Consider the following 19,343-nt stretch of genomic DNA (forward strand, 5'->3'; position numbering starts at 1 on the left):
CAACCAGTTGTGAACCATCTGGCATCTTTTATCCCTGTGCTCTGCATCAGCCCAAGTAACAGCAATAAAGCCAGTTCTAAGGCAGGGACTGTGTAAGTACATTGCTGAGCATTTTTCTTTTGATGCTATCAGAAACGTTCCCTACATTTATGGTATTTTCCCAGCTTGCACTTTCTTTTTTCAAGCTGCTTCTCATTTCAGGTGTAAGAGGATAAAAAAATCCATGTCTGTGATAACTGCATCTTTTCTCCTGCCACTTTTCTCCTGCAGCCTTCATGGAATAAATCAGCCAACCAGGCCTGGACGAACAGCATCACCAGATATGGGGACACCATCACCAAAGAGCCTCTCTCTGCTGTCAATGGGTCACTGAAACTCCCCTCCAGCACAGGGCAGAAGCTTCTCTTACAAGCCCTGGTTTACGATGCTGTGATGGTGGGTGTCTTTGGTGCTTTGCTCACTTGTTTGTTCTCATGTAGATTTTCCATTGATGTTCTCCATCTCCCTCTCTTCTTTTTGCAGCCCCTTTTTGTGGGCTCGGTGACGGCCAGGTGGGGTCAGAAGCTCAGTTGTCAGCAGGGTTGTGGCAGTTCTGGTTCCTGAGGAGCTGGTGCCAGGCACCAGCAGTCTGATTGGAGTCTTTGCTGTGGCTCTGCAGCAATCAGCCTGAGTGAGTTAGGAGCTGCAGTGCTCAGCACAGTCATTAAGATCTACAGCATGCTTGCCTGACAGAGGGATTGCATTTTTTGCAGTAAAAGGAGTCAAAGATCAAGGGTTGATTTAAAGTCCCTTCTCCAGATAGGGCAGAGCAATTTTCACTGCACTTGTATTCTGGGAGGAAATCCTATTTCTGATATTGCATCAGTGGAGTAAATATGCACTCCTGTGTTTGGGAGAGTGTACATCTGTGTCACTGTCTTAGCAAAGCAAGCTGACACCTGCTTAGGCTGACTCTGTACCAGAAGATTTCTTTGGTTATTCTTTTTAAAAGTTCATTTCCACCCGCTCCCCAGCAAATACTTCTAAGTAACCTACCTATGTTTCCTTCCTAGACAGTGGTGTGAAAATCAATTATACACAGGATGTAATTAACATTGTGGATAGAGTGAAGACAATGTTTTACAGCCCAATTACAGGGCAGCATTTACAGCACAGCTTACCCATCAGAGTTTGTCAACAAAAGAGAAAAGTGTTAAAATATGTAAATTATGCTCAAAGTTGGCTTCAACAGAAAGCGCAAATTACACGTGGGATATCACTTCCATACTCTGAATTGTCTTCTTGCTGCTACATCACACTCAGCCCAGAATCTGAGCATTGACTGCCTAGAGAGCTCTTTGTGAGCTTCTACAATAATTTGTCTGGTAAATTATTGAGTGATAATCTCACAAAATGACCTGCTTGTCAGCCAGATTTGTGGAGATCTGTAGCCTGAACTCCACTTAAGCACAGTGGAGCAGAACTTACTGTTTTCTTTTTGAATTAAAGTGTTTGAATTTACACAGATTTTTGGAGGCTGTGAGTAGGGCTTTAACAAACACATACTTTGTGATATGTAGCTGAAACTAAATGAAGAAAGTGAAGGCAGCCCCTTTATCCATCTCAGAAACCAGTTTCCTACAGTGCTGCCCACTCAGCCTCTAAAAATCTGGCCCTTAATATGGAAACAGACTGGTGAGGTTTGAAAATTGTGGTCTTTGACAGAGGCTTGGAGGAATGGTTGCTCCAGCCTGCCAAGAAGTTGTGAGCAAATCACTTTGCTTCCTTGGGACTTGATTTCTCAAACGTAAAATAGAAATCATGATCCTGAGGTGATTTGAGTTGCTTCTTGAGACCTAAGCCCTGAGAAACATATCAAGATAATGCTTAATAGAGGCATATGTACATCCCATTGCACTCAGTGGGATTAAAAATTAATATATTTTAGGGCTTGGTTTGGTCATAACCTCAATTATCTGAATTTCACTTACTTTACCTTTTTTTTTTTTTAATTTCTCCCCTGTTTGATAACAGAATGAAGCAAAAAAAAGCCACCTGCCAGCCAGTCTCCACCAAGTGGAAGCAGAGGTCATCGTCCATTCTGATTTTTCAGCCTCTGATAGAGACTACAACTCTCAGCTGCACACCCTGGAGAGTGAAGAGACAGAAATTGAGGATCAGGAGCCTGAAGAGCCCCCCTTGGCAGAGCTCACTCTTCCCATCTCTCCTAATTCCCAGCAGGACGCTGGCCAAGTGTTGGTGGCCTGCACAGACAATTTGGAGGCTCAGGCCCAGGCTGAGCTGCTCTGTACCGACACAAAGACTGACAAACCAGAGGCTGTTTGCATCCGTGGGCTCACCAATGGCTTCCACAGGCATGGAGAAAGCCTGGATTCGGTGGAGAGTGGAGATTCAGACTCCATCCAGGAAGGCAGGGGTGATGTGCAGCCAGTCAAGCGCCAGTTGCTTTCCACAGCGCCTGAGGAGGCCCTGCTCTGTAGTAACTCTGGTTTAACCAGTCCATCCTCAGCATCTGAGAACATGGCACATGTCCACAATCACAAAGAATGAGCTGATCTGATTTTGATCACAGCAGAGCTGAAGCATGAGGAGAGCCTGTCCCTGTGAGCTGCTGCCTGCCCTCGGCTGGCGGAGCCCAGCAGCAGCTGGGCAGGTGCAGCATCTCACCAGAGCAGGGCTCGGACCTGTCACCTCTGCAGAGGCCTTTGGGAAGCCAGGTGGGTTGGTAAGGGCTCATCTTCCTCCCTCTGAAGCCGATGAAGAACTGGGTGTTGGTGGGAGCAGGACTGAGCCGTCTGCCTACGTCTGACACGGAACCACGATGGAACAGAGCCTTCTGCGCTAGGCTGGGGCTGTCACTTCACTGTAGCCCTCGAGGTGACTGGCAAGACGTCCTTTAAGGCTGGGAAGTGGCAGAGTGCACCGAGGGATCCTTCTCAGCTGCCTCTGCCCAGGGGTGCCCAGGCACTACTGGCTGCCTGGCAGCGTTGGGATGAATTCTGGCTGCGGAGTTCCAGGAGGGGATGGAAGCCCCTGAGACAAAGGCAGTGAGCTGCAAGCACCAGCCTTGTCTGCCCTCCCGTGGTTAGAAGGATTACCAGGCTCCCTGTGTGTGCTACTGCAGTAACTACTACTAGCAGGCTGAAGTAGTGGCCTTTTATTACACACTCTACGAGTGCCTCTAACAACTTGTACTATATAGAACCTTCTGCAGCGTCTGGGTCTTTTCACCAGCCTGGGCTTTGTTTTATGTAGGTTCTTGTACCTAATATTTTAGGTACACATCTGTCCTTTTAATGTACAACATGTATTTTTATTTCCTTGGAACATCTTTATATTATTTAATTTTATAAAGTGGAATAGTGTGTGGTATAGAGTAGCATTTTTACTACTTTTCTCTTTCTTTATGTTTTTTTCCTCCCTAACAACACAACTACCTCATGTCTGTTGGAGAAAAAAAAAAAGCAGTAGATCTACTCATTTGTTATAGTCCATTATAGGTTTTAACTTATTCTTATACTGCCTTTTTCTAAAGAATATGTCTGCACTGGTTGTTGACTCTTCTTTAACACATAGTGCTGCAGATCTGATGTCTCTCTTGCTTTGTTTCTTGACACCTTCCCTACAGCTAGAGAGTTGGGTTGTGTCTCTCTGTAGGACTGTGTTTTGCAGCAGCTGCCAAAGGAGACTGCTTTAGCTGGCAGGATGTTGATCCATCTTTCCTCAACAAGCTTATACTAACAAACAGAAAGAAGAACCAGCAATTGCAAAAGACACCTGTGATACTGGGGGCATGTATTTCTTTTCTCTTTTTTTGGGTACCCGTGTGGAGACATCTCAGATGGTTTTGATTCACAGAGAGCAGCATTCAGCCTTCTGTAAGCAGTGGACTTGCTGAAAGCCTTGGATAAACAAGTGAAATTTTCCAGTCACTTCTGATAGTCCTGGCCAAAGTGCTTTTGGTGGATTTTTTTTTTTTTATTTTAAGAGCAGAGCACCACCAGAGCTTTAAAATTAAAATGAAATCTTCGGTCTCATACCAGTCAGTCTGGCTTGAAAATCATCCAGTGACTCTTCCTGCTGATGCTGTTTGCTTATTGCTGACATGTCTCTCAGCCTGGCCCTGCTGGGGGTGTACTTTTCTCTACTTTTTTTACCTTGTCTCTGTCCTACTCCAGGTTTGCAGGGTTTGACTGCAAATGCTACAAGATTGGATGAGCTGCTCGGAGTTAACAAGAACCAGTAATTCTGTTCATGGATGTTTGGTAAATATTCTGCCTTCCTGGAGGATTCAGACATCTCACCATTTGTTTAAAAAGTGAGGGAAAAGATGCCCACCTTCCTCTTTTCTTACTGAAATTCTCCCCGGGGTATATGGAGAAACTGTGTGCCAACTTGAGATCCTGTAAAAGACTTCAGATTTTGTTTTTCCTGGTGACGACTGGGTGGAGGTACCACTGCTTGCAGCATGGAGAACCTTACTTCACCAGCACCCTGCAACCCTTTTACCTCCAGCTCTTCAGCAGATGAGAACCTCCAAGCCTCCATGTACCCTGATGGGAAGGATATTGGAGCTTCCACCTCTCTCCAGCTGGCAGCATCTCCTCCCAGTGTAACACACTGATCTGATAACCAGCTGTATTTCCAGTCATTGTGATTACTGTTTCTCCAGCTGCTGTTTGGTGTCTTGAGGAGGCTCAGAAATGCTGTTCCATGTTCTGAATAGCAATGAGTCTGGAATGCTGTGGGACAGAGACTGGAAATCAGTGCCAGTGAGCAGGTGAAGGCAGGAGTTTATGTGTGTGTGCTACTGGAGCGAGGAGCTAGAAAGGCAAGGAAACAACTGGGCAGAGGAAGTGTGTAAATAACCTCCAGAACCCACTGCCACAAGACTCTGAAACTCATGACTTAGCAGGGTTACAGATAAAGCAGTGAAGTGTTATTGCAGGCAATAAGGGCACTTCACAGTTCCCTGGGAGCGGATGCAGTCGCAGAGGTACAAACCCTCCAGGGGGCAAGGCTGGACACTTGCTGTGGAGACTGGGGGGACATTGTACAGGTGGCCCTCAGGTCCCACTTAGTTCCATGAAGAGTCCTTGCTCTTCCTTAGTGACAGAACAGGCCCTGCACAAGCCACATTGCCATTGCCACTTTTAATCCAGGGGGATGGAGGAGGACAGAGGCTGATGTAGGAGTATGCCACAGTTTTGGGGGCACTCCCTTGTACACGCACCCCTGCTTTGCCTGTACATCCTTCAACAATCCTACAGCTGCCTGAAAGCTGTCCCTGCCTGTCACTGCAGCCCACACAAGCAGGCACAGTGGGGCACCATTCCCCTGGATCACTTCAGGCCGACCACCAAACCACCACAATAGTTACAGGCTCAGAGAGCTTTGGGGAAATGCAGCATACCACAAACAATTTTGTTTATGCATCCCCAAAACACTTTTGTCACCTTAGGCTGAGGCTTGTTCTGATCTCGTTACACTTCCCCAAACTCTACCAGGGTGTGAAGCTGGCAGTGTTTGGCTGTTCAAGAACTATGGTGGCCATGGGCTGGTAGGCCAGACCTCAGTTGCAGAAATCCAGACAATTTCCTTGGAGCCAAGAGGTCAGCATGGAGCAGCAGCACCAAAGCTGTCCCTGGACGAACACACATCCACACAGAGTGCTGGGTGTCCTTGTCCAAGTCAGCTGTGCCCCAGGTTCCCCCCTGCCCTGAATGTGCAGGGATCTTTCAGTCTCAGCTGAAAGTGAATTGAAGAAGACACATGATACACATTTGATGTGTAAAGCTGAAACAACCAGTGCATATATTTTTTTATCATGAAATAAGTAGCTTTCTTGCAGATTTCTCACAGGCAGACAATCTGTTGATACCTTTAATTACCCATCATGCTTAATATCTGTTCCTGCACACCAGGCTACTTTCTCCATTTTCTTCCTTTCAGTAACACTAAAGATTATTGCTGTTCAGCTTTTTTGCTGGTGTATATTGTTTTACATTGTTAAAATGTCAGGCTTGTTTCACTGGCATAATTTTCTAGTATTAATGTTACTGTTTGGCTACACAACTGTATATTCCCCATGCTGCTGTGAGAGTCACAATTCTCATCCTTTTATTTCTTTTCATGTCTTGTTACATGAAACATGCAACTCAGATAAAAATCTCTATTAGCTTTTTGTTGACTTGATTTCTTACTTAACAGGCAGAAAAGTTCTGGTTTAAATAGCTCAAATGAGATAACTTCTAATTTAGAGTTCGAGAATTTTTTTATATTACTAGCTAACAATCAGCCCATGAAATATTGCTGTGTAAGAAAACAACCATTTTATTAGAACACTGTATATGGTTTTGATCTCATTAGTAATAGGTGTTTTGAAGGAATCATTGTGTCTTTTCTAATCAATGCTTTTGTTAGAAAAGAAATGTTTAGCCAGCAGAAATCTGCCATCTACTTCTGTTACTGTATTCTCTTGCTTGTATTTTCAAGTTAAATTTCATTTTCTGCACAGTGCATAAAGATGTGTAACCAGAATTTGATCTTGTTTGAAGATTGTGTCCGTGCTTGGTTCCATGCTGTACTTTATTATAACTTTCTTTCTTCAGAGACTGTTCTTACTCCACAAATACTCTTTAGTGTTAAAGTGTAAGAAGACACTGTCCTTATATACATTAAATAATGGGTTATTATTAAAATGTTTTCAAAAAAGAGTGGAATTTGTCTCATAATTCAGTCTGTTCCAGCTGTGTGAGGCTGTACCTCGCTGGCAGAATGCAGGGTTCATGCTCACACCAGTTCAGTACCAGAGCTCATCACTGTGAAGGTTGGGATTGTGAGATGATAGTGGGTACCTGGTTCCTCAGGGATTCTTCTGGAATTTCAGACATGAGCAGAGTTTGGATTCATTAGGCATTTCTGGATGCTTGCTGCTTTCTCAGTTTTAAACTGATTCCTATAAGAAAAAATATTTGTCCAGTTTCATGCTTCATATTTCTGGGGAACTTATTTATGGGAAAAATAAGCAGAGGAATTTAGCAGATGTGTGGTGAGAGTTCTCTTGGGTGGCACACTGGGCCGAGCCCTCAGTGGCTTGTGTCTGGCAGGATTGGTGAGAGGATACCTGCCAGTGCCCAAGGACACACTATTAACCTCCCATGCATCTCCCTTCTTCCTGGGATGCATTCCCTACTTCACTACATAGTTTCCATTATTACTTATGCTGCCACGACTACAGGGCCATAAAATCTCATTTTATCTGCATTACAGAGGTAATAAATCTGCACTTAGCACAGTGTTCTCTGATAGTGCTTAAAGGGAACTCTCTCAGACTGTGTAACTCTGATGAGTCTTTCTCCTAATGACAGGTAACCCCACAAATGGGCAAGGAAGGACCTTGGAGAGGGTGATGGGTGACTGTAAATCACTCTTCCAGCTCCCAGTTTACAGCATAGGGTGCTGATTGGAGGCTGCTGAGAGGAGACACGGTGAGATGGAATGGATGACAGAGATGGATGGACATGACAGTTACAGGCGAGAAGAGCAAAGCATCTGGTTGCATTTCTCTTCCCAGCCTTTGTCACCCCAACACGCTGTGTAAGGATGCAGCTGGAAATACCACTACAGTGGGCTTGGGTTTCTCCTGGTCTCAGGTAATTCAGGGAGTTACAATTGCCAGTGCAGTGCATGGCCCAGCTTCAGCTCTCTGGAACACAGCACAGCACGAGACAATGTGTGATGCAGTGAGGTGGCCAGGGCTGTGTCACAGATTCTCAACAGACACAGAGAAAACAGTTTCTGCTGGGGAAAACAACTTCCAGAAGCAGGTCCCAGGGTGGTCCCACCACTGCTCTGGGCTCAGTGCCTCAAGGTGGGGGCCACAATTTTGGATCTCCCTCCCCATTGCTCACTGACCGTGAAGCAGATGCTAAAACCCTGCATGTACGTACATAAGGGAAAAGCTCTCAGACTGTTAACAGGCAGGGTAACCACAATTACACATAGAATAATAAATGGAGTGAATTCAGACAAGTTAATCTCCCCCTTCATCCACTGAAGCTACTAATGGTGTCTTGGGGACCTCAGTTTGCAGTTAATTGGCGTAAATCAGGAGCAAGATTGGAGCTGATGGAAATTTGCTGTGCAAGGAGTGAGGGGTGAGTGATGCCCTCGGAGGGCAGCTCTCCTGTAGGATCACCTTGTGGTGAGGGAGGGCACACAGACAGATCCTGTGCCCCTCAGCAGCAACAGAGGAATGGACTCATCGACTGCTCTGCAGGAAAGGGTTTGGAGCCTCAGTTTGGTCTGGACACCGTCACTCCTGTAACCCTGCTGCTTTTCCAAAGTCTCCGATTTCTGCTCGCAGTGTGATAAGCAAATTCCTGCCTCCAGTACAAAGCAACTTTTCTAAGCCCTCATGCTTACAGAGCGTAGAAAAACATTAGTGCTCTGAATTCCTGTTCTTAGGTAGCTCCAAAAGCCCCAAACCTGCCTATTCCCTGAAAGATCTCATGATTTTTCATGTAAGTCCTATTGTTAGGCAGCAGTGGATGATTTTTGAATGTGCCACCAGCGCTCTCACCAGTGTCATTCGTGAGATGTGAGGATGAATTTGGTAATACCCTAAACATGTACCTACCTCCCCCAGCCCCTGGGTCCTGCCAGGACACTTGGCAGCAAAAGCACACAAAATCTGTGGTTCACAAGGAAATCAGCCCTGTAAAGCCCATAGTGCTCAATTTCTCTTGGAATTATTAATTCCCACAAGCTATCCTCAGTGACAGCGACCACAAGTCCATGATGGCTTCAAGCGTTACAGAAACGCTGATGGGGCCCCATGGCAGGAGCCAGGGAGTCGGAGCAAGAGCACGGCTGGTGCCAAAAGGTCAAGGACAGCACAGAAATTCAGATGTTACCGAGAGGCTGGCGGAGCCAGAGCAAATTCTTCCCCAGCTGAAAGCAGCCTCGTACAGCTCAACCCTCTGCTAAACGAAGGAAGCTTTAATGTGGAGCAGATGTAGTGACGTCTTCTTTCCTCATTAGCCGACTTCGACACACTCAGGGTGCACCATCTAGGGGAGCCTCACACTGCTCCTCTTCACAAAGGGTTTTTACATCAGATTTCTAGGAATGGTTACAGGGTTTAGTAACCCAGTCCACAAAATCTGGTTTTAGTCTGAAGAAAGAAAATGGTTAGGATCGACTTTTATTTAATTTTAGTTTTTTTGGTTTTTTTTTTTTCTTGCCAAGCAAACACCACAAAACACTGAGCTGTCCTTGCAGAGATGGATTTTGCTGCTGACAGTGATGATATGAGTTATGCTCGTGGAGGACATGGGCCAAGGGATAGGGTAGGATCAGTTGGAAGGCACAAAATACTGGCTGGGCACAGGGGCTGAGAGCCATGTAAGGACACGTTATCCTTAGTTCATGCCAGGAGAGTAGACAAATCCTGCTGTGGCAGAATTTCAGAGCAGACTCATCTCTTAGTGGGTCCTTCCTCACTGAGGCCTCATCCAGGGTGAGCAGACTGGTCCAACTGACCATTACTGACTCGGGTAAGTCACTTAGGATAGCGTTAAAATCAGAAGCACAGAGGTGGGACAAGCCAAGCTCTTCTGCGTTCCTGGGAGGTTGCCCCAGTGAGGGGAGACAGGTGAGGGGAAGAGGGGAAGCCCCCTGATGTATCCCTGTAATCCCTGGAGCTCCGTGAAGGGAGCCCTGGGAAGTGAAAGTGGTGAGGGGAGATCCGTCAGGGGGCTCCGGTGACAGGCATCCCGTGAGGGGCGACCCTTGAGGGGACTCTGGTGAGGGAGACACACGAGGCGAGACCTGTGACGGGAAATTCCTGAAGCAGCTCCGGTAAGGGGAGACCTGTGAGGGGACACCGGTGACAGGGCTTTGGTGTGGGGGAGCCCCGTGAGGTGGCACCGGTGAGAGCAGCTGTGTGAAGGGAGCCCCGTGAGGGGGCTCTGAAGAGAGGGCTCCTGTGAGGGGACAAACACGATGGGGCTCTGGTGAGCGAGACACATGAGGGGAGATCTGAGGCTCGACCCGTGAGTGGGTTTTGAGACGTGCTTTGTGACGGGAGCGCCGTGAGGGGGCTCCGGTGAAGGCACACCCCTGAGGGTCCCCGCACACTCCCCGCGGGTCCCGGGCACGGAGTGGCCCCTCACGGGCCCGTCCCTCAGCCCTGCCGGCGCTGCCGGCGCCCCGGCGAATGCGCAAGATGGCGCAAGGCGCTGCCCGCCCCCCGCCCGCCGGCGGCCCCGCTCCCTCAGCGCCGCCCCCCGCCCGCCCGGCGCGGCGGCGTGTTCGCGCCGAGGGCAGCACCGCTGAGAGCCGCTTTTCCCCTTTTTTTCCCTTTCCTTTTCTTTCCCCTCTCCCGCCCGCCCCGCAGCTGGGGGTGGTTCTCGCCTGGCCGCCCTCCCTTCTCCCCTCCCTCCCTCTCTGCCGGCGGGCTGCTCCCTCCCCGTGGGGCGCAGGGAGGCGAGCCCGCCCGCCCGGGATGCCATGGCTCCGCCGGGCTCCGCGCTGCCCGCCTGCCTGCTGGGGCTGCTGCTGCTTGTCTGCCGCGGAGGTAAGAGCCAGGCTGGGCTGGGGGAGCGGGCGGGGGCGCGGACACGGACCTGCCGCCGCCGCGCCCGGCACCGGCGCCGCTCCCCGTGGCCGCTCCGTCCGTCCGTCCTTCCAGCACTTCGCGTCCCCTCATCACCCCCGAGGTGGCCAGGGCATTGGTCGTCCCCTTGTCCCTCTCCATCCCCGTCGCCGGTCCCAGTCCCGGTTCCACTTGCTCGTCCGCGGTCACTCCAGCCCCGCGCTCAGCCTTTCCCCTTGGCTCCGGGCCGCCGCGGGGGCTGAACGGGGCCGAGCAGCTCCGCTCGTGTACGCCGGTGCGGTGTGGGGGTCCTCGGGTCAGCATCCCCCGCAGGTCAGCATTCCCCCCACATGTCAGCATCCCTCCGCGGGAACGGGGCGCGTTCCTCCGGGAGAGCGAACAAGGGTCGTGGCTTGGGGCTGCGGAGTCCCGCACCAGCCCATCCAGCGCCTTCCTTCATCCGCAGGGATCCCGAAGTGCTCCCCAGGAGCTGTGCTTCCAGTTGGAAACCCCTTGTACGGGCTGCTCTAGGGAGGGAGCTCTAGGGGCTCTCTAAGGTGGTGTTTGAGCCCGAGCCCCCACCGCTGGCTCTGGGGAGGGGTGTGGTGGCTGCCGGGGCAGTGGCGTGGCTGGCCATCCACCCGTGCCCGGATTGTAAGAGCCTCCGGGATCGTCACCGCAGAGGGAGCGGGAGGCAGCGCCCGATGGACGCGTCGCGTTCCTCAGCAAAGGCGATAGTGACAGAAAAGAGATGTTGGGAGACAAGTTGCGGGATGAGGGCGAGTAACTTCAGACCTACAAGTATATTGTGCTCTCCTGTAACTCCAGCTCTGTCCACATTGGTAACGCAGTCCACCGGATTAGGGCCGGACTACAAAACATCAAAGAGAGCTTTCCCTGGACCTACTGTGCACATGTCCTGCTGATAAATGGCAGTGTTTTTCTTCTGCTGGTGATGCTACTTAAGCATGGGTGTAATCTGAGAAAGATGCTGTTCTGCAGCAAAGTACCCGTGTGCATCCTGTTCTAGTCTCTCTTAAAAATCTTCTAGATAAGGAAAAGTAGGAACTGAACAACCTGAGCCTAGTGGAAGGTGTCCCTGCCCATGTCGGGGGCGGCGGGCTTGGGACGAAATGGTCTTTAAAGTCTCTTGCAACCCAAACCATTCTGTGCTTATTCTATGAATTATTTTTTAAAAGCCCTGTGAGCATCCCGGCGTGGTCAGAGGGAGAAAAGTGTGTGTTAGATTTATCAAAGATTAGCTGCTAGGCTGTTTAGGAAGCAAGGCTGTGGGTTAGTTGTATCATAAATCTCACCACGTGGTTTGTAGCAACCGCGCGAGGAGGAGAAACCAGCGTAACTATCGGAAAATAGAAGTGATCTGTGAAGTGGATGTAATGAAGCAAGTCTTGTTATTAAGATTCCTGAGTAGCACAATGAAGATGGTACAAAAAGAGTGGGATTCTTTTTGTTTGGTTTGTTTTGGTTTTTGATGGAGGAAAGGAAAAGAAGTGAATACTTGAAAGCAGAACTTTAGCAACTTGAGTTTGTGTCTAGGTTATCGCCTGCTGCTGTCCAAATTGCCCTGTGTGTTTGTTTATGCTGCGCTTAGGCGGGTCAGTGGCTCCTGACTTTGGGGTGTGTTTTGCTGGCCCCGCTGAGGAGTGTTTGGCTACACTTTCTAAGTTTTTTGGTTCTGACGGTTCTTTCCCCCCTTCGGTGGATTTCTGCGCTCTAGACGTGGTTAACAGCGAGGTAGCGTGTTTGTGCGCTCTGCTGAGTTTAATAAACCCTCCCGCGTCGGTGTCAATCAGCGCCGGAGCAGCCCCGCCGTGGGGACGGATGCTGTGCCGGAACAGAGCCGCGCTGTGCGGGACACGATGCTCCACTCCCAGCCCTGTGGTTTTCAAACTCCCCAAAATGCTGGTCTGGCGGCTGTGAACCTGGCACTGGGAGCTGCTGGTCAGCGTGCGGGAGTGGGCTCAGCAGTGAGGCAGTATTTTCTTTTTTTTTTTTTTTTTTAATTTCCTGGAGCTCTTTGTTCTGGGTGGTGGACAGCTTTTGTCTGTTATTGCTGAGCCCGGCATTCAAAGGCAGGCATAGGATACGAGAGGCTCCCCGGGTCTGCTCAGTAACAGCCTTGGAATTAAACATCGTCATTTATGTTTAAGTAGGCTTAACTTCTAAATTATTGAAGCTATAAGCTTTCACTAATTTCTGCTCTGTATGGCTTTGTTGTCTTTTTTCAGACGCAAAAAAAGGATTGCTTTCTACTAAATTAGTGTAATACCCTGTCTTTTTTCTTAATATACATAGAGAGTATCAGGTATCATTTCCCCAGTAACGCTCAGAGACTCAGTATGAAATTCAAGCCCACATTTGGGCTTCGTCTCTCTCGGGGGCTCAACAGGAGAATCTCAGGACGTGGTTTTCCCGCATGGAGGCAGCAGGCAGCCCATGAAATGGGGCAGGCGTCTCACAGCCGTATCAGTGTGCACCACCTTTGGGACCTGTGCGCAGGATGTGAGTGTGCAGCCACCCGTGCCCGTGGCGCTCAGGTCCCTGCTGAGGCCATTGTGGTGCCATAAGTAAACTTTGGAAGTGTATAAAGCAATATGAGAGAGGGGGCAACAGACAGGTTGCTCCCCTTCTGATCTGCCCTGCCAACCCTTGCAAAGGGAGTTAGAAATACTCGGCTAGTGTAATTGCACCTCTTCTTGTGACCTGTCAGTCACTGGCACAGACCAAGTTCCTATGATCACTTAGTAGCTGGCAGAGGGTTCTGGGGGAGAGGATCTGGGCTGAGAGTCCCAGATCCAGGATTACAGCCTGGTTCCCCACTCTTCTCCGTCCTGTCCAATCCCAGTTTTGGCCCATGTGTTGTCAGCCTGGCACGGGCCAGCATGGAGCAGCTCAGCAGCAGCACTGCCTGGCAGAGAGCTGCAAAACTGCTGTCATTTTATTTGTGCAAACCAGAAAGTCTCTCCCCCTCTTTCTGTCTGCCTGAACTTTTTTATTTATGATTTTCTTGTATCTCAAGGGTCCTACGGCACAGCTTGTGAAGTGCCAAGCAGTGACCCCATGCAATGCCAGCCCCTTGCTTCACAGACCCTTAGACTCTGCTCCAAAGCCATGGGATGAGCAGACCATGCACTTTATTTTGCGGCCTGCAGCAGATCTGGGACAGATGATACTTTTTTCTCTGTCCTTCCCCCCCCCAACCCCAGTATTTTGTACTTTGCACTCCTAGGCTTCTGGCCCATGATACTGTCCTTTTATTTAACTAACAAAACAATGCAAGAATCTCCCTCTGCAGATGAAGAATTCCCACTTCAATCAATCAATCAAGTAACATTAGTCAGAAACAGGAACAGTCCATTCAAAATTACATTGAAATCACAAACTTATTTGAACTTTAGTGGAGCTTTTAGTTTTACAGAGTTTAGAAACTAATAAATTATGTAGCAGGGCTCATGAAAATCTACCCGAGTCTGCTTATCCAAAAGAATATCCAACATTTTGGTTTTGCAAGAAAATAAAAATAATTGTTTACACATGTTCAGGAGTCATTGGCAAGCATATAAAACTGATGGTTAAGGAGGCAAACATGTCAATAATTGCAGTTTAAGAGACGAGAGAGGCAAATAGGCGAGTGCATGAGGAAAGCACAGAGCACCCTGATCTGGCCTTGCTATTATATCAGATGTCACTGTTGTATCGCACCCTCCACTCGAGAGCAGCCCAGTCACTTAACAACCCAGACCTGCTCCGTGCTGGTAATTTAAAACCAGAGTTTCAGAGCAGAATCAAGGATTTGCTGCCTGTTTTTTTTTGTTGTTCTTGCACATGAGATTGTGTTGATGAAGCTGATGGCAAGTCAGGGGATGCGGGTCGCGGTGAATGGTTCTGCTGAGCTGTGAAGGTGCTTTTGCAAAAGGGTCGTTGCTGCTGAAACCTGAGAGTACGTGAAAAGAGAGAGAAGAGCTCGCGTTTCAAGGCGCTGCTTTTGGAGCGAGCAGGGATCCGTGCAGTGCTTGGCTCCTTCAGAAGAACAAGGAGATGTTTTCCTCCATCCTGAATTTCAGCGTGGGGACGTGATAAGGCAAAGCGGGTGGCGGGGAGGAGAGACCGCTGAGTTTGCTTTGAATCCCCTGGATACAATTAAGAGTTTCAAAGTTTATCACATGCACACTAACTTCTCCTGCAGAAAGATCTCCCCTTTCCTTTCATGCCGTCCCTGCATGCCAGAACTCAAGCTGAAATTCAAGGGCTTGATGGCAAGGCTGTGCTGGCTGGTGGGGTTTGGCATTGTGATGCCAAGGTGCCCGTGGCTCTTTTGGCAGCCTTGTGCCATCATGCCAGCCACCATCTCTGATCCACGGGCACTATCACTCACTGAGTGGCCAGTCCATTTCCTGCTGGGTCTGTGCAAGGGCCCAGCTGTGGGGACAGCCACGTCCCTGATGCTTTCCTGCAGGGTCCCTGACTGAACTGGCTGTTCTCCTCTGTTAGAGCATCTTGTGAGCTGAAGCCTGGGGAACCCCGGCTCTGGCACAGCATTTCCCATCCTGGCTGTGCCTTTGCTCTCTGCTTGTGCGTGATTGTTTCCTGCTCTGTGTTTGTGTCGCTGATGCCCTCTGCAGTGAGGCTGTGATCTGGTCAGGGCTGTGAAATACGTGGGGAATGCAAATAACAGTGCATCCAACGCTCGGCTTGCTGCCATGCTCTCGGGATGCCTCACTGTGGATGGAGCTACTGTGGGTAATTAGCTCAGGAAAGGTCTTTGCCCTTTCCAGCTATACCAACAGGTTTTATTCTGCCTTCTTTAGAGATGGGGGAACCCACAAGGATTCAGAGCTTGTCCTAGAAAGGCTGTTTGTGCTGTGAATGCTTCCAGCTTCCACAACACTTCCACAGTGTTCAAGAGGGAACCTCCTGGGATTTGCTCAGTCTCAAACATCTGAAAATTATTTGGGGCAACTTCTTTGGCTCTTCAGGCTCTTTGCCTTCCTCAGCTAAAATCTGTGTCCCCAGTGAGGGCAGCGATGCTGGGTGTTTTAGGTCTCTCTGTCAGGTGGCTGAGAGGTTGTGTTACCTCTGTCAGAGACCTGCAATTGCTTAATGAGTGGATGTGGTTTATGCTCCCTGATGGAAAAATCGCTTTATATAACCTCCTGTCCAAAAGGAAAGGGAATAAAAAATTCTGAGCTAGTAAACTTTACTGCCAGCAAGATGTGGGGCCTGTTACAGCCTATTCTTCTCTTCTTTAAATGTAAATTTTCTAGATGCCCTAAAGAGCCAATTTGCACTTTACTGCAGTGCAATGCTTTTCTCCTTAGGGTCTGGGTCAGGCTCAAGGAGATTTAAGAGGGCACCAGCTGGATTTTTAGGCTGCCAATTTCATCAGCCTGAAGCTTGTTATAATCTGTTGGAGAACATCTTTCAGGTCCATATATCTCTTCCTTCCATATCCTCCCATTTGCAGAAGGATTTGAATGAAAAACAACCCACCACTGGAAAAACAGGAGATATTTTTCATGTACATGGCCCAACCTGCATCCAGGTTTTTTGTCCTGATACCTATAAAATCCCACTCTAAAATCCTCTGAGCTTGTCCATCGTCTTTTGGCTTTATTGGGGCAGGACTGGAGTGGTTATCCTTGGTGGTGATTATGCTGCTGATTCAGGCTGTGTTATGCTGGGAATGAACACAGTAAATCAGAAAGGGGCAAATTTGTGCTGATGTGAGGCAATTTGCAGGTGGATGTTGTGCTGTTGGTGTGATGAGGAAGGGGCTGGTGCTACCTCGGTCTCCCCAGCAGTGCTCCCAATGATGCTGCACCAGGAAAAGTGGGGTGGACCCAACTGCTCCCACAATATCTCGCCTTGTCACAAGCTCAGAGCGGGCTGTTGGCAGCTTATTTAATCCCTCTGTGATTAATGTTCCCTGTCTAGAACAGGAGTAATAATACAGGCTTCATCTGTCGGGACTGTGTGCTCCCAGGGCAGAGATGGCCCTGCTGGCTGCAGGTCTGGACGGGGTCCAGGAGGATGAGCCAGGATGTGACTGAGGTCCTTGGCGATGGATGTCACCGCTAATTAGAGCGGTGAGATTAGTCACTGAAGCACAGGAGGGAAAGCCAAAATCGTGTTTCCCAAATGGAAAAGAACAATACAGGGGTGTAAGCAAGTTCTTTTGAGGCCCTGAATGTGAATCACAGTGTCAAGTAAAAAATAATTAAACTTATTTTTCTTTTAAATGTACTTCAAAGTGTCTTTTAAGCTTCCCATTAATTCGAAGTTCTTTCTCTCAGTGCTAAATAAATCTCTTGGTTCAAAAGCACAAGTGCTAATTGGTTTCTCTGAGTATGCCTGTCTGCTTGATCAATAGGGGAAGTAGTTTTTGTTAAATATTTGCACATATAGTCACATATTATATTGCTTAGGGAGATGGTAAATGTTTCACAAAAGGAGACTTGTAGAATGAGGATTCCAGTAATTTTCTTGTGGCCTTTATGTCAGAGCTAATCACGCTTCCTCCCTCCATCCCTTTGCAGAAAACAAGGCAGTTTTCCCTCGCACGCTGCCGGCATCGAGACAAGCGGGCTGTTCAGCTGCCTGCCTGACACCCTGGCTCCAACTGCAAACTCGAGCTGCCACGAGCAGAGTTGTACAGTTCCTGCCTGCCTTGAGCAGGGAGTGGCTGTGAGCCATGCTGCCTCGCAGTCCGTTTTGGGAGGTACCTGGGATGTTGTGTGAGATTAGCGGGGTTTGGATACACAGCCAGCTGTTGGAGAGGGATGGGGCTTTCAGACTCCTTGAGTGAATGTGCACGGCCTCAGCAGTTTCCTTGCTATCTCTCAATTAATTGCACTTTTACTATTTCCGTGTGCCTTTTGAGTGTCGTTTACTGCCAACCTGGCAGCATCATTTCCGTGCCTCACTGCTAACTGCAGTCAGTTCTTTATGCTGATGGAATGGGTCCCTCTCTCCCACTGTTGCCTCCTTATCCTGTCTGTGCTCTCCCTCTGGCTCCTCTGAGCTGACCTCTAGAGCAAACACCAGGAACCTTCTTGTCCCACCATGGAGATTCCTCTGGGAGTGTCTGTCCCTTTGTCTCTCATCCTGAGCATCCCGGGAAAAGAGGGACCTGGGTTCAGAGTCTGCCTTTGAGACAGGTGAGAGACAGAGCTTGGCTTCTCCCAGATCCCCAGGTGGGGTGAACTAGCTTCTCACCATGTCTGTGGTTAGTTGGTCACCCTGAAACTCCAGGAAGGAGGCAGCAGGATTTCTTCAAGGTCTAATAAGCATCCCATGAGAAAAACCTGAGTTGAGTTGGAATTTGGACGCTTCTGGACACTGCAAGGTGTCTACAGGTTACAAACCAGTTGCACAGTGTCACACCTCAAGGCACAGTCCTGCTCTTGAGTGCAGCCCAAGGAGATGCCAGGACCAGTGTCCGTCCCCACCCCTGTCCTGTGTCTGAGGACCCCAGTCCTAATTACCAGCATCATCACTCCTGCAGTTTAAGCAGCCTGGAGTGAGCATGCAGACCGAATGTTTATGGAGGCAAACATGATTATCTCCAATCACAGGCCTTAATGATGGTTGTTATAATGACAGCAATTGTAGGAAGGGCATGTAATTATGTTGATTCTTCCTTTTATTGTACATATAATAATAAGCTGTTTTATCTAAGAGTACAGGGGTGCTGGGGGAAGATGGGGCATTTATTTAATTACAGATTTTTCTGATTGCGCATTAGGCTAAATCCTGAAATCTGCAATCTTTCTGGAGTCAGAAGTCCCTCTTGGCTTGGTATTAGGATGCGAGGGTCCTTATCCTACCTAACTCACCAGAGCACCCACACAGGGAATGGGGCCCCAGCATGGTGTTGAGACTCTGGCCACTTTGCAGAAAAATGCAGAGCATTCATCTAATTCCTTAATTTTCACCAAAAAAAAGTAATTGATGGTTTTGTGCTGGCTGCAGTCTGACTTGCTGAGAGGACCCCAGGGCTATCTCATAAAAAAGGAGTCACAGTGAGCGATAGATCATTGAGATGGCTGCAGCTAGCCTGACATTTTAAGACTTAATGGGTTAATAAAGTGTATGTTTTAGGTGCCTGTCACTAAGTGGGGTTTGTCCATTCCTTGCACACACTCATACCTTGTTGGCAGTACCTTTGGCCTGGCCCTGCAGTACCACTGCTTTGTCTGCTCTGTCCATCTGCCTCGGCTCAGGTTGCACTCAATGTTTATCCCCCGTAATCCAATTTAAGTTGCTGTAGAAATCAGTGGGGATTTACAGAAAGAAAGAAAAAAATCTCACTGGGTTTGCAGAGCAGAAAAGACAGACTTTTTTTTCTTCTCTTTCTTTAGTGTAATTGCCTCTTCTCATCTCTGTTATTCTTACCATGCATTAACAGTCTGCCCTCCACCCTGCTTTTGAGCCTGATGTGGGGGGATCCTGTCCTTGGTGGGGTCTGTATGAGGGACAGGCATTACAAAGCTTGTGCTGTGACTAATGTTTGCCAAGAGATATTGCTTGCGTGCATCCCAGTTCTGTAAGCATCTGTAAGCATCAGGAGCTGAGCCTGTGAAAGAGGAAAGAAGCTGTATCACAGGTTGGGAAACCATCCCTTGAAGGGCCAATGCACAAGTTAGAAAGGCTTTCTCTGTATTTGGATGAAACTGTAGTTTTCTTATTCTGATGGAATTTCTTCACTACTTCTCTTCTTTAA

General features: G+C 48.6%; 2 protein-coding genes across 4 annotated transcripts in view; both read left to right on the plus strand.

Moving 5' to 3' along the window:
- The window catches only part of IGDCC4 (immunoglobulin superfamily DCC subclass member 4), an 86,886-nt gene extending 80,209 nt beyond the window's left edge, over nt 1–6,677 (plus strand). For 2 of the 3 annotated variants that reach the window (XM_014250992.2, XM_088063287.1), the window contains 2 exons: nt 271–435; nt 2,014–6,677. In XM_014250992.2, coding sequence (XP_014106467.2) covers nt 271–435; nt 2,014–2,550 — 702 coding nt within the window. In that variant the 3' untranslated portion in view covers nt 2,551–6,677. The remainder of the gene's footprint in view (nt 1–270; nt 436–2,013) is intronic. The other variant, XM_088063286.1, reaches the window with a different exon arrangement.
- A 3,736-nt stretch (nt 6,678–10,413) lies between these two features.
- IGDCC3 (immunoglobulin superfamily DCC subclass member 3) overlaps nt 10,414–19,343 on the plus strand; it is a 95,849-nt gene continuing 86,919 nt past the window's right edge. The window contains exon 1 of the mRNA XM_005521637.3: nt 10,414–10,582. Within this exon, the coding sequence (XP_005521694.1) occupies nt 10,516–10,582 (67 nt within the window). The 5' untranslated portion in view covers nt 10,414–10,515. The remainder of the gene's footprint in view (nt 10,583–19,343) is intronic.

Source organism: Pseudopodoces humilis, chromosome 16 (genome assembly GCF_049639895.1).
Source record: "Pseudopodoces humilis isolate 2021_Gansu_Grassland_sample_001 chromosome 16, ASM4963989v1, whole genome shotgun sequence".
Classification (NCBI taxonomy): domain Eukaryota; kingdom Metazoa; phylum Chordata; class Aves; order Passeriformes; family Paridae; genus Pseudopodoces; species Pseudopodoces humilis.